The sequence below is a fragment of the Mastomys coucha genome, unplaced genomic scaffold, assembly GCF_008632895.1.
Source record: "Mastomys coucha isolate ucsf_1 unplaced genomic scaffold, UCSF_Mcou_1 pScaffold20, whole genome shotgun sequence".
NCBI classification, from domain to species: Eukaryota; Metazoa; Chordata; class Mammalia; order Rodentia; family Muridae; genus Mastomys; species Mastomys coucha.
Genome location: NW_022196903.1, coordinates 1,078,589 through 1,093,334, shown reverse-complemented (window position 1 = coordinate 1,093,334; position 14,746 = coordinate 1,078,589). Strand labels below are relative to the sequence as shown.

The 14,746-nt window shown below is 41.1% G+C and overlaps 1 protein-coding gene across 1 annotated transcript in view; it reads right to left on the bottom strand.

The window, feature by feature from the left end:
- Col1a2 (collagen type I alpha 2 chain) overlaps window positions 1-14,746 on the bottom strand; it is a 36,156-nt gene that overhangs the window by 3,033 nt on the left and 18,377 nt on the right. Inside the window, exons 27-49 of the mRNA XM_031381102.1 lie at window positions 14,610-14,663; window positions 14,171-14,224; window positions 13,788-13,841; window positions 12,796-12,840; window positions 11,599-11,697; window positions 10,346-10,453; window positions 9,638-9,691; window positions 8,491-8,544; window positions 7,735-7,788; window positions 7,588-7,641; window positions 7,401-7,508; window positions 6,781-6,834; window positions 5,899-5,952; window positions 4,626-4,787; window positions 3,877-3,984; window positions 3,119-3,226; window positions 2,694-2,747; window positions 2,499-2,606; window positions 2,321-2,374; window positions 1,854-1,961; window positions 1,316-1,369; window positions 1,085-1,192; window positions 505-763 (exon numbers count right to left, since the gene is read on the bottom strand). Of these exons, the coding sequence (XP_031236962.1) occupies window positions 505-763; window positions 1,085-1,192; window positions 1,316-1,369; window positions 1,854-1,961; window positions 2,321-2,374; window positions 2,499-2,606; window positions 2,694-2,747; window positions 3,119-3,226; window positions 3,877-3,984; window positions 4,626-4,787; window positions 5,899-5,952; window positions 6,781-6,834; window positions 7,401-7,508; window positions 7,588-7,641; window positions 7,735-7,788; window positions 8,491-8,544; window positions 9,638-9,691; window positions 10,346-10,453; window positions 11,599-11,697; window positions 12,796-12,840; window positions 13,788-13,841; window positions 14,171-14,224; window positions 14,610-14,663 (1,969 nt within the window). The remainder of the gene's footprint in view (window positions 1-504; window positions 764-1,084; window positions 1,193-1,315; window positions 1,370-1,853; window positions 1,962-2,320; window positions 2,375-2,498; window positions 2,607-2,693; window positions 2,748-3,118; window positions 3,227-3,876; window positions 3,985-4,625; window positions 4,788-5,898; window positions 5,953-6,780; window positions 6,835-7,400; window positions 7,509-7,587; window positions 7,642-7,734; window positions 7,789-8,490; window positions 8,545-9,637; window positions 9,692-10,345; window positions 10,454-11,598; window positions 11,698-12,795; window positions 12,841-13,787; window positions 13,842-14,170; window positions 14,225-14,609; window positions 14,664-14,746) is intronic.

The window sequence follows — 14,746 nt, the reverse complement described above, 5'->3', positions numbered from 1 at the left end:
AATAATATTGATTCCCATAAAAATCTATTTTGATGGTGCTGTTACATTATCACCTATTCCACAGTTAGTGGGAAGGTGGTGACTATTTTTAAGAGTCCCTTTTTCTTCATGAAACATCCAATCAGGGTGTTTAGACCACCTGAGGCAGGAGAATCAAAACTTAAAAGGCCCACTAAGATTAGAGTGAATTCAAGGGCCAGTGTAGTGAGACCTGGTCTTATAACAAAGTGTAAAACGTGGCCTGGGGATGGAGCTCTGCGTTACACATTTGCCTAGCATGTCTAAGGTCTGATATTTAATCCCTAGTCCTGGGAGTAAACGAATAACCAACTCAACAGCCTTAAGGATGAATGTGGGTAGAGGAAGAAAATGATGTTTTATTAACTGGGTATGACAGTATAGAGTTTTTGGGCCCAAATACATGTTTGTTATAAACATCAGTGGACATCGATTTTGGAAAGGTCGGCATATGAGGGACCAGTGTGGTTTGAATGTTTAACCTACCGCTGTTCCACTCTGGGTGGCTGAGTCTTAAGTCCCGGCATGTGCGGGCAGGGTTCTTTCTAGAGCCTTCAGGAGTGAGAAGGGTCTCAATCTGGTTATTGAGAGATTTCAGAGTTGCATCAACTTCATAGTCCTTGGGTCTGAGTGAAGGCTGTGAGCGAGGCTGGTCAGCCCTGTAGAACTCTGCATCAAAACCAAAGTCATAGCCACCTCCACTGATACCAGGAGGCCCAGGAAGCCCGGGGGGACCAGGGGGACCCTGTGAAGGAAGAGGCAGAGAGACGGTTTTAAACTGGCTCATAGTTGGAGAGGCAATCAGGACAGGAAAGTTTCAGGTGTGTTTTTGTATCAGTACACGTTCTAATATGAGAAAAAGGAACAAGCTTAAGTAAATAGACTACTTGATCTCAGTCACAAAGTGAAGGTTTGAAAACGCCCATCATATACAGTTAACAAACTTTCAGAGAGCTACTGAAGTGGATATACTCCTGTGTGCTATCAAAATCTTGTCAGTTTAGGCTGAAGGAGGCATTCCTTTGGTCAGGGAGGTCCTAAGCTATCCCTCCAAAGTCATACTTACAGCTGGACCTTGGCTACCCTGAGAGCCACGAACACCAGCAGGCCCGACTGGTCCAGGATGTCCAGATCTACCATCTTTGCCAATGGGGCCCGAAGGACCAGCAGGACCCTAAAAAGAAAGGATACCAAGTGCTTATGAATGAGTAAAACCCCACAAGTTGCAGTAGCCTAGGGCTCACTGACTGGATAATTCTTTGGTTCAAGAAAAGAACTTTAATTTTGATTCACTTACCCTGGGACCAGCAGGACCCACGGGGCCAGGAGCTCCTTGATCACCATGTAGGCCCTTCAAAGAGAGAACAGAGAAAAAAAATTATACTTTCAGAACATGAGTCAGTAGATAGGTTTTTTTTTTCTTCCCAAATTGAATGGAAAACTTTCGTTTCAATGGACTCTAGATTGAGAAAATTGAGAATGTAAAGTGGAGCTCTTTTCTTCCATTATATCTATTATGCTCAATTATTTTTTTCCACAAGCTATTTGAACAGTGCCATATTAGTCATCCTTCTAATTATATTTATTTTAAGTGCAGTTGAAGGACATCGCCGTTGCCAGGAGATGTTAATACATGGACATTTCTGGCTCCTTTAACCCTTACCTCTTTGTGTTAGACTATGAAATAGGATCCTCTTTGAGAGAGGTGGAGTTAGCTGGAGAATTGGAATGGATCTAGAAGGTAGGGTGTTTTACACAGTAACAGTGGGCATCCGAGGAGGAACCTGAAGGCCATTCAGGTTAGAACTCATGCAAGATGGTCACTTTTTGCTTACAGCAAGACCAGGAAGACCCTGCAATCCATTGTGTCCTTTTAAGCCAGGAAGACCTCTGGGCCCTTTGTCACCAGGCTCTCCTTTGTCACCTCGGATACCTTGAGGACCCTATAAAGACAGAGAAAGAGATGTGTTTCTACTCTTTTAGAACAATATCACTTATTTCTCTTCAAAGGAAATTTCTCTTCAAACTTATTTCTCTTCTTTAATCCATTTACAAAGAAAACTTGAGTCATGCAAAGGCCTAACTAGGTTGCCATCTTCTCTGCCATCTCCTCTAACTGAGCAATTAGTTATGACTAAGTAATACAAACAAGCAGAATAGACTTAAAATCAATAAAGTCATCTGAATCATTTCTCACCATGGACTAAAGTACCAAAGTGTAGCCTCTATATTATCTATTGTCTAAGTAGATGGCTTAGAATCATTCTTAATTCTTAAGTGTTAGTCATCACCATGTACGTACACTAGGACCTCTTGGACCAACAGCACCAACGGGACCAACAGAACCAGCAGGACCCTGTGAATTAGAAAAGAAAAGCAGAACTCATCAGCCAAGTTGAAGATCATGCTCTTGATGGCCTCAGTGCTCAAGTGTGAGGCCGCAGTAAAGTCCACAAGGGTGACAACATTTACATACTTACAGGTTCACCACGGTTTCCATGTTTCCCAGCAGGACCCACAGAACCATGAGGACCAGGAGCACCCGCAGCACCGGTTGGACCAATGCTGCCAGGGTAACCACGTTCTCCCTACCAGAGGGAAAAGTGAAGTTCAGCATTAATCTGTCGGTATTTTGATCACTCTTAAATTAGAGAAAAGTGAAAAAGTATACTGACCTTGGGTCCAGGTTGACCATCTCGACCAGGGGGACCATCACTGCCAGGGTTACCCTATGAGAACACCATGCAAATTAAGACACTTTGGTGAGGTTCTGTGATCCATTAGCCTTGTTGTCTCTGCTACCCTGCCCTCATTATTCCCAGTTTTCAGTTAAATAAAAAAGGGGGGGAGCAAGAACCTCCTAATTTAATTTCTTAGAGATATTTTAAATATTGAAGCCTCAATTTTACTGTCTGCCAGTTAAAGCCCATTTTCAAACCCAAGCAATCCTCATAGCTTTATTGTAAAGAAAGATCATTATATGGAGAAGTAGATTATCTAGTTTAGAAGCTCAGGGTATGAAACCTCATTGCAACACTAGAAGTTGACACACAGTGAAATCCTGCTTGGTTTTATTTTACAAACCAAGTATTGCACTCACATCACGACCAGCTTCACCAGGGGCACCATTAACTCCAGGGCTACCCACAGCACCAGGGGGACCACGGGCCCCAGGAGGGCCTGCAATGCCCAGAGGACCAGGTTCACCCTAGAGAGGCAGAGAAGATAAAGAAACATCACTATCATCAGACAGAATGCAGAGAATTCTAGTTAAAAGAGTGAAGGCAAGTCAAATGTAGATGGGTCACAACATTGTAGGAATCATACCGTTGCAAGATAGGCTTGCTCTGTCTTCCCTACACTTAGAGCTTCAGCTGTGTGGATGTGGCTAGGTATGGGAGTAAGAGGAGGGTCTGATGGCATCCAATGCACCACAAATAAAATTAATTCATAAAGCTGATAGTTTCTGGATAAAAGATGGTTTCAAGCTGCTATCATGCATAGGGTTAAATGAAATGATTCATGAACTTCCATGAACAGTCCCATTCTTGCGGGGATAAATGATGCCAGGATTTCACATCACAGAGAAGGAAATGCAATTAAAGCTTATATCATTCTTAAGCGTGTAGAAAGAACAAAAATCATTCTGCATAATGTTAAGCTGTGTCTTTCTAGCGTGTGTCTAAGTAAGGTAGTATTAAAGCTTCCTGGATAGGTGACATGTAATCTGTATAAAGAAAATGCCATGAGTAGAAAATCTTAAGTGGAGTTATTCAGCGATCAATCTGTCACATTTGAAGTGGCAGCTTTTAAAATCTTTTGTTATGTTAATGAGAATCAGGATGGCATCAAACTCACCAGAGCACCAGCAATACCTGGCAGACCACGTTCACCTCTAGAGCCAGGGAGACCCAGAATACCTGGAGCACCAAGAAGACCCTGAGGACCTGCGGTACCAGGGGGTCCCTAGATGACAGAAAAAAAATACTGATTATTACTGGTAAGACCCTATCTCATAATACAGATTAGCCCAAGGATTGTGAAAATGAGGGCTCCTAGGTTCAGGAATAGGCCATGACTTCTAATTGGTGGGACACATCCTTGAATGTCTTTTTTTCTGAGGATGACAGTAAATTTACATTTTGATATGTATATATGTAGTTGAGATTAATAGAGCCTTTGGAGATGCAGATTTAATCTTTATAGACTCTATGCAGGGAAGAAACTTTTGACCTTGACTTTGAAGATCTAACACGGGCAGTTTGCAGAACTGCAGTAACTCTGAACCAGGAATGCTTAAGGAATGAGCAGCTTATGAAGTTTGATTAATTTATAGAGGGCTGGCCACAGCAGGAGGATTCTGTGCTAATTCTTAGGTCCCTTGAGAGCAGAGAGGGATGTTGCAGTGAAGCTGTGTTCCCTCATCCTCTGTCATTTCTGTGCATCTGCTGCCACCACAACACCTTATTGCATGCTGGACAGATTTCCTGGCTCAACTGGAGAGCCTGCATTACTCACTAATAGATATATACCACTTGAGGATTTGTAAAGGGGCTTTGTTCTAACTCAACGTAAGTATTGAGAGAAAGGAGCTTGAAATCACTTACTGCAGTACCAGGTTCTCCAGAGGGACCCTTTTCACCAGCAAATCCGGGGGGGCCAGATGCACCTGTTTCTCCAGTTCGGCCAACTGGACCTTGGTCACCACGGGGACCACGAATCCCTTCTTTACCAGCAGCACCAGGGGGGCCAGGGGGGCCAGTAATACCCTGTGATCAAATGTATAAGGTCATTTGTTTTCTGTTAGTTGTTACAGACCTGGAGGGGAGTTGCCTTGCTCCTAGATACTAGGATTTGAACAGTGTCACTCTGGAAAATAAAATCCCACCCATTTTTGGAACTTTTAAAATTCTTCTTCCTGCCTGTAATAAAGCTAATTGATGAGGCAGAATCAGTGGGAAATTTTAGTGATGAAGGCAAGACATGTTATAGCACTGGTATATTGGGATCAGAATCAGGAAGAGATTTACGTCTGCTGATTAAGTCTGAGTTGAAAGGGAATTTGGATTCTTGAAGACTCTGCCCATTTCTCCTTAAGCAAAGCCAACCCTGGCATTCTGTTCATAACTGAGGAACTCATGTGCTCCTGACTAGCTTTAATTAAATGCCTACAAGGAATGAAGATTTTTTTCTCTTATGAATGTGTAAAAGATTCCAAAAAATCAACATCTTTGCTATTTCTTTTCCCCTGAAACCTCAACTGGAATACTTAATCCTCGATAATTAATTAAATTCTCTTGAGTCCTGACAGGAGGGTCTGAATGAGAATTAAGTTAGAGACCACACTACTTTTAAATTCAGATACAATTATAGCTTTAGGATGGAGACAGAATGTTAGCTATAAAGGGTAATTAGGCAGAGAAATACCAGATATGTGACCAAAGCTTCTGTTGCATTTTTCTTTCTAAAAAGAGACTGTGCATTCCAAAGGATGCTGGCTTTTACATGAATAACAGCATTTAGATTGATATTTTAAAATCAATATAATTTGGAATGATTTTGTCTTAATCATTCATCAAAGATAATTTTAAATTGGGACAGTACTAGCAAGTATTAATAATTTGTTGCCGGGCAGTGGTGGCACACGCCTTTAATCCCAGCACTTGGGAGGCAGAGGCAGGCGGATTTCTGAGTTCGAGGCCAGCCTGGTCTACAGAGTGAGTTCCAGGACAGCCAGGGCTACTCAGAGAAACCCTGTCTCAAAAAAAAAAAAACAAAAAAACAAAAAATAATTTGTTTTAATAGATATTTTCTCCCCTAATTTCCTACCAGAAGCCTTCTGGTGAGAGTAAACAGATATTTTGGAAATGATGTACTCACACTGGGTCCGGGGGGACCAGTCCGTCCAGCAGCACCAGGGAAGCCAGTCATACCCTAAGAACCAAGCACATTCAAACTCAGTCAAGTCAACTCTAGGAATTAGGATCAGACAATTTTCCCTTTGGAAAATTATCATGCTACTAAAGATGGACCACAGAAGTTATCCCTCAGCTTAACATAGGGGAGCACTTAGCTAGCTAGGGTCCTGAAGGCTCTAATAGTCTATACATCTTATCAGTAGGCTACTAGAGGTAATGCCTGCACTTTATGCTAAGATTGTTGGTATTTTCTGAAATGCTAGCAGGTTATCTGATGGTGAGATGGGAGAATATAAGTTAATTTTCATTAAGATATGTGAATGTTTATTGACCAGCTGGCTAGGTGAGAGGGATGAAACACTAGGAAAAGGAGTGTTTATAGAAGGAAGTATGAAATTGAGCTAGGGTACTAAGTATTGCCTAAGGAGGGAAACGTTGGAGGGATTCATTCCTGGAGACCTCTGAGTCTCTAGGGAGTTGGGGTGAAACCGTGGGATGAGGAGAGTTGGTCAGTCAGAAGAATTGAGACATTAACAAAAGGATACGAGGTATCAGAGAACTCCATTTTCTATTTCCCAATTAAACTGCCTGAGTTTGACCTTCTTATGCCCTTGTGAGACTATGGTAGCAACCTCTGCTGCCCTGATTGTTGCTGGGCTTGAGTTAATGCCTATGTAGCTGACTTTAAGGTCAGTTCTGGCGAACTTCATAATTCTGATTAGATTAGACTGAACAGGACTCTCAAGCCCTTCTTTTTCACAGTTCAAATTTACCAGAATTCTAAAACTTTCAAACTGTCACTAGTATGTAAGCTAAGAAAGAAGAGTCAATTGTAAATACTCACAGGGGGCCCTCCGTCACCACGACTTCCAACAGGACCAGGTGGGCCATTAGGACCCTAAATGCAAGCAAAAAAGGTGGCTTCAAATCACAAAACAAGTAACTCTTATACTTTATGCTTGTTTTCCCATGGCTCATTCTCATCTATCTCTTCTACCCTTGAAGAAAATTTAGAAATGAAACACAGTTATCTATGTCACATGAAATAAATGTTCCGTTCCAACTAGTAACACCCTGTGGATTACTGAAGAATGAAAACGAGATATTTACAAAACGTTTACATGGTGTTTAAATGTGACTTAAAAAAAGGTCTTGTAAGGTGTGGTGGCCCATACCTTTAATCCCAGCACTTGGGAGGCAGAGGCAGGTGAATTTCTAAGTTTGAGGCCATCCTGGTCTACAGAGTGAGTTCTAGGACAGCTAGGGCTACTCAGAGAAACCCTGTCTGGAAACCCACCGAGTGTTTGTGTGTGTGTGTGTGTGTGTGTGTGTGTGTGTGTATCTGTATGTATGTAATCTTTTATCTGGAATGCTTAGTAGACAGTAGGACAGTAGGCACTTAATAGGCACATATTGGATCATAAAAATACTTGGGTATGTTGGTCAACAGTGAATTCAACTTACAGATGGGCCAGCAGCTCCAACAGGCCCAGTTGGACCAACGATGCCATTTTCACCCTTAGGCCCTTTGGTTCCCTTTTCTCCTTTAGCACCAGGTTGGCCAGCAGCACCCTGTTGGGAGGAAGAGCAGTGAGCACTGACCTTCTGACTCATTGTGATGTAAGGTTAATCTCCCTTATGTGATACTCACAGCAGGACCAGCAAATCCATTGGGGCCAGCAGGGCCAACTTCACCACGTTCACCCTAGGTGGGAGATAAAGATGTCATATTCACAGCTTCTTAGATGTCTGTAAACCATGAACTATGAGTATCCCAAAAGCTCTGGTTTCTACTTACAGGGCTACCACGAGGACCAGCTGGGCCAGAAGGACCAGCAGCACCAGCTTCACCCTGCAATGGCACCAAAGAGCAGTGATGAGTTGTTTAATGGGCCTCACATAGATGGGGGGGGGGAGAAGAGCAATAGAAAGAGGGTTGTTTTCGCACTTTGCAGTTACCTTGGAAGAGACTAATGGATATTTCAGAGAATAAAATGAGGCGAATTCTTCTACTTAAGGCTGGCTTCATTTTAAAAGGTGGAGTGGTATTGGTTCTTCACTTGCAGAAACACTATAAATCAGTCCCCATAATACCAGGAGGAGGACATTTTAATTTTTAGATGGATGCAGGACTGATCTAGATTGCTGCAATCTTTGCAATACAATAAATAAGGTCTATTTTAAATGGACTGTTCGATGTGAAATGGGCACACTATGTATTTTATTGATTTTTTTTCCTTTTTACAATTGAAGGCTTTGAGAAGGCTTGGTGCATTAGGATATTGTTAATGGGCAACAGGGAAAGTCTTTAAAACAAATGATAGGGATTAAGGTATAGATCAGACAGCTGGCATACCCATAGGCAGGGCGCGAGAACACCAAACAAGCAGCATTTGTTTCCTGCAACAGCTAGGTTTTTTTTTTTTTTAAAAGTGGGTTTTAGACCCAGCCATAAAAATGAATTGCTGAGGCTCCTTGGGACTAGGGCGAGCAGAGAACTTTACATAGTGCTATCAGCTTAGAGAGTTACAACTCATTTCAAATGCATACTTACCCGGTCACCTGAGGCTCCAGAAGGACCAGGGGCACCTACAGCACCAGGAGCACCCTAGGACCCAAAAGGAAGGAAATAGGTCTTACTGAAAACAATACACAGCATCCTAACTGAACTCCATCCTGCTGCTCAGGGCAACTGTATTGTACATTGTGGTAGGACATCAAGAAAACTCCCGAGGGCCAGCAAGATGATTCAGCAGGTAAAGCTGTTTGCAGCCAAGCCTGATGACGCAAGCTTGATCCATGGGATTCATATGGGATCCATAGAAGGAGAAAAGCAACACTCATCACTTGCTCTTTGACCTCCACATTTAGTCATGGTACAGGCATGTATCTACTCAATGGGTGCAAGTGAATGAGACCACACACACACTTGTAATAATAAGAAGAAAAAGAAAGCCCCTAATCCATGAGGGTACTTGTTATCAAGGTTCTCAGAAGTCAGTTTAGGAAAAGAGAACTGAGTTCGGGGAATGTGAAAGGCCAGAGCGGAAGGATTTGGATGATCTGTACTCCTTCACCCTCGTAAGATTTCCTGGAGGGAAGCAAATGCATAGCCTTATTTGGAACTGTGAGAATGAGGTGACTCATGGCAAAGAATACCAGGAATGTGTTACAGTGACTTATCATCTTGGAGGGAGAGGTGACAGAGCAGACCAATGCAGCTCAGGAAGTTAATTAGACTTCCTTAGGGGCCATCTGTGACCCTTAAGGTAGTCACAGTTAATTTCCGAGCTGCCCTTAGATCAGATCCTGGGGTGGACAAATGAATAGTAAGACATTGGTGGGGGCCGTGGCTTTTTTTTTAAATGAGAGAATTGTTTTCCTAAAAGCTCTGTTATCTATGAGTAGTCTTCAAAACCTGCAGCTTGCAGTGTGCAGCTTAGTGTTGCCATACTTAGCACTAAAGAAGGTAGACAAAGTCAAGGTGTGATTTTTCAAAGGTGTGTCATGCTTCCATTTTCTCTTGGCGCATGTAAAATGATATTGTTTGTGATATAGGAGATAATGGATTGCGATTTTACTCAAATTGAATTCTTTTGTAGGTTTCCTTTGTAAATTTGCTGAATTAAAATGGAATGAGATACAAAAAACAAAAAAAGAATTTAAGAAGGAACAAACATTAAAAACAAGTTTTTACTCACACGAGCACCATCTCTACCAGTGTTGCCAATTTCACCTCTGAGACCAGTTTCACCCTGTAAGTACAAAGCAAGAGCCATGTTTTGCTTTCCAACTAAACTTCTGAGTGGAAATGAACTGCAAAGTGCTTTGACAAAAATTTCTATTGCACTAGCCACTCTTTAAGAATTTCAGTGTTTTTCAATTTCCCACCACTTTATAGGATGTTGAATGAGAAAAACAGTAGGAAGCTCATCTTTTCTGGCCCCTTTCAGAGGATTACTGAACACTAAAAAATAAACATCCCTCTGATTCATCATGAAGCAAGTTTCAAATTGATGAGGTTGGAATCACAAGACAACATGGCGATGGGAGGTGGTGCCTGGTCACTCTTAGAACATAACAAATGCCGTAGCACGGTTGACAGCTGTTCGATATAGCTTCTTCCATTAATTAGGGCAGGATGAGGCATTATTGTTAGTGGCATTAAAATGAGCCTCATGTATTACTCAACACCATCTGCTTGCATGAAATTCCATGGTAGCAAGGAATTTTGCCAGATTAGTGAGTTTAGACATGTGTAGGTGCCTGGTGGCAGAGGGAGGTGTATTATAGATGTCAAAATGCTACCAGACCGCCTGCTAAGGATGATAAACACCTGTGCATCTTGCACAGCCTTCTTTCCTGGAGTTCATGGGTATTATGTATCAAGACCCATCACTGAGTGGTACCTTTTCTCCTTTGCCTCCAGGTATTCCAGCAGCACCCCTCTCTCCCGGAAGACCACCAGGACCAGAGGCACCAGCACTGCCCGGAGCACCGACTGCACCAGCTTCACCCTGGAATGAAAACCATGTGAAATCAATTATTTCAGTAGCAAAAGAAGAAAGCCAAGACTGAAACTCTTGAAGAATTCCAATTTAAACATTTAATAGATGGCATTCTTGGCTACATAGAGACACAGAGGAGCATCATTGAAAGGCGGAAGGATGTAACTGGGGGCCTGCTATCAATGACACAATGGCTAAAGAGAAGAGGGCAGAGAGCAGGTGTCTGCTATTCTTCTATAACCTGAATCTTGTCCTCTTCAGGAAGACAAGCATGGACAAGAAGAAGGTGGGACAATAGAAAGGAGAGATTGAAAAATGTTTGCCCACAAACCTTTTCAATGATAAGTCTCTTAGCCCAGGCAAGTGATATAGAAAGAGACCTCATCAACTTGGGGGATGATTGTCTCCATAAGAGTGGAAAATGTAGCTTCCATTTTTATATTAAGCCTCATAATTCTCTACATGGAAAACCTGTTGGCTAGCCACTGAGATAAATAGATCCCTTTAAAAGCCCCGCTGAATGTCATCATATTCCTTTCTTCTTTTCTCTCTTATGTTGTTTTTATTCCCCCTCTAATACCTTCTACAGAATGAAATATCTTTTTGAATCTAGTCTTTGTATTTGTTCCCCTTGAAGGTTGGCATTGGGAGTCACATAAGTGGCTTGATTTTCAGAGAGTTGCAATATTTTTTCTTTTTTTCTTTTTTTTTAAACCTAAACTAGAAATCTACTTTGGAACACAAACTTTTAGACTTGTGCCTTTGGGGTAAATGTAGTATTTAGTTAATTTAAATCATTGTAAATTCCACTAGTAAAATCTAGACTACTTGTAGAAATTTGACTGTATGGGCTTGGATATTGATACAAACTACTTTCTAGAAATGTAAAGGGTAGTCCTAGATTTCAACAAAAGCATGAACAGTGAAATCAGAAAAGTGCAAAACCATACTAACTCATTCTAGACAAATATTTTTCTCCTTCTTCAAGTGATCTTTTGAAATAATTATATTCATAGAAATCATTGTTTATAACTGAGGTAGAAGTCACACAATTGGAAATTAATAAAAACTTTCAAAACTGGTCATTCTTCTATTGGATCTCTTTAATCGGGGCACATGGGCCTATTCCACTGATCTATAAATAATAGTTTTACCTTGTTTCCATCAGGCCCTGGGGCTCCAGAGGGACCTCGGCTTCCAATAGGACCAGAAGGGCCAGCAGCTCCACTCTCACCAGGGGGACCACGTTCTCCCTAGAATGGAGCAATTAGAAGTCACTCAGACACTGTCTCACACAGCCTTACATGCTCAGAGTTTTAGATCACATTCTACCACAGTTCAGCAAAATTAGGATATTATTGTCATCTCTCATTTCCCTCCTGGTGTACTGGAGAGAAGGCCTGAGACAACTGCTGAGATATCATATACTTCTTAATGCTGAGACTGCAATGCCACAATCTGGAAACACTATTCTCAACCTTTGGAGTCCATTTACTTTCAAAGGGATGGACTCTTCTGTGCTACATTCACAGGCAAAGTCAGATACCAGATACATTTAGTAGTCAAAGGGTAGATGATGGAGTTTTAGTTGTTAGGATAGGATAGGATTATACTGTTGCGTCACTGCTATCTTTACAACCTCATGTAGTAATGATGGAACAGGATAGTCACCAGAGGTTTTGTGTGTGTGTGTGTGTGTTTGTTCATTTGTGTCTGTTTAGCTGAATGCCTCTGAATTTTGCATTTAACCCTCACCACAACAGTGCATTTTATGGCCCAAAGTATTTATATCATAGATCCACATTGCAATTATATCAGAGGGTCTTGCTCTAACTTTGTTCTATGGCACCATTGGTTTCTGAAATTAACATCTGGCTTTCTAGGTATGTGGTAACTAACAACATAATGGAATACTTTGATTTAAAAAAAATCACTGTAGTATTTCTAGCTATGCTAATGTGCATAGACAAAAGTAGTTATTCCTTCATAATACTAGACTCATGAATTTAGCTTTAGATTCTCAATAGAAACACATTCTATAAATATTCACCTTAGTTATTAGATATTAATTTACTTGGCTCAAAGCTAGCATCTACAATAAGTACATCACATTTGTTTATATAAATTATTTACTATAGCACATACATTTATTCATTTATGTTTCTTTAACTATAAGGTTATTGGATAGGAAATAGGGTCACCTAACCAGAGTTTTTTATTATTAGCTTAGAAATCCGATGGCAGAGGTTAGGAACTATTTTTAAGGAAGGTGCCCAGTAGTATGGGGGGCAAGCAGTCATTCTTTTAAAAACATGTCAACTGTTAGTGAAATTTAACTAGGTGGCACTTACTCTTGGACCAGCAGGACCAGGGAGACCGAATTCACCAGGAAGACCCTAGGTAAAAACACAATAATAAACAAATCATGGAATCTATGTGTAGTTCCTACAGTTACTTGTTCTTAAGATATCTAAAATATTCTGATTTAGAAAAGCTGTCTGGGCTCTACTCACATCAATGCTTTGGTATACAGGCTAGAATGTACAACAAAAACTTTGGCTTTATAGGAAGACTTCAAAAAGAGACTACTGCTGCTATCAAAGATGTGTCTGTGCCAGACCCAGTATCAGAAAATCAGCCATTATTTAGCTTACTATCTTTTATAAAACTGACAAAGCAGCCTATCTTCTCTGATAATGTGATGAGGGTCCCAAACACAACAAGGCCTTGCACATCTTAGCTATACAACCACTGCCTTCTTAATAGAAATTATCATATCCTGTACATTACCTAGTTAATTGTATACCCATGTGTATCTCTTTTATTACTGACCAGCTGTCTCTTTAATGTGGCCCATTGTTGACAAAGGAGACGAGGCTACAGAATGTAACCAGATTGAGGCGCATTCATCACAATTAGAGAAAATGACTCAGAGCTCAGACTCTGATTGTGGATAGCAGTGTCATGTCTGAATGCCAAGAAAAACATTAAAGGCAATTTTTTTCCAGGCTCTGGTTTTGATTGAAAATTGGTGCATTTATGCTTTCACTATGGAGAAGGAAATAATTTGTATTTTAATATAGCAAAGAACAAAACAAAAAGTAAGGCTATTACATGAAACAGTCAATAGGTTTTGTTTTCTATTGTGATGTTTCTGTCAATCCACAAAATAAGGCAATTTGAACAAAATATAAATAAGATGTTTCATTATTTTGCTCAATACCAACAAGGTAGACTGCTATCATTAGTGTGTGAGATATGATGTTTTTGTATTGTAATTATGTGGCAATAAGGCATTTATAAAGGAGGAAATTATTAGATTTAGTCAGGTCATCCCACTCACCCTTTCTCCGGGCTTGCCAACTTCTCCAGTGGCACCTGAGGGACCAGGGAGACCCTAGATGAAGAGACAGGAGAATTTCAATCTTACGGCTGTATTCAGGGGAGCTGCTAATAACTGAGAATAACATCATGAGCATTGTTATGTGTTATTAAGGAATTCTGAAAAAGGCTGCTTTGGATAACTGTGATTTTTGCTTGAGTTCTAAAGCCAGGTTCTGGGTGGTGGTGCTGTGGTGGAGCGGAGTTCCAGTGGTACTGATGGTACTGGGGCTACTGGCAGTATTGATGGTACTGGTGACGCTGGTGGTGCTGGAGGTACTGGTAGTGTTACAATAAGTTGGATAGGAACAGTGTGGTGAAAGTCCTGCATGCATGCTGACGCACCTGGAAGCCTGGAGGACCAGCAGGGCCTTGTTCACCTTTGCCGCCTTGAACACCCTGAGAGTGACAGAAGAGATAGAAATGGATATTAGTGACTGCCCCCTTGACATCATGGTATCATGCACTGATGTTGGGACTCTAAAGCCAAATCCGTGAATCCAGTTTTGTGAAGGAAAAACTAGCTATTTGTCTATGCATTTTAGCCTAGCTATAAAGATTGAATTGTTTTTTCTTTTAAATCAAAGCATTCATATTACAGTGTTAATTACCACATATGTAGGAAGCCAGAGGTTAATTGAAAAACAAAACCACACAAACAATAGCCCCATAGAAGAAAGTGAGGTAGCATTGTTGTCAATTTACTGCCTTAACTAGGGAAAGATGGCTGCTCTGAAGAGCAGAGCTTATACTGCTTTGGAAAAGAGCAGGGAGAAATACGCACCTGGGGTCCAGGAGGTCCTTGAGCACCATTATTGCCATCGGGACCTGGGGCTCCCTAAATGTTTAATAGAATAAAAAGGCTCATTGTTATACACAAGTTACATAGCTTGAAAAGCTTCAAAGTACCCCGAAAGCTAA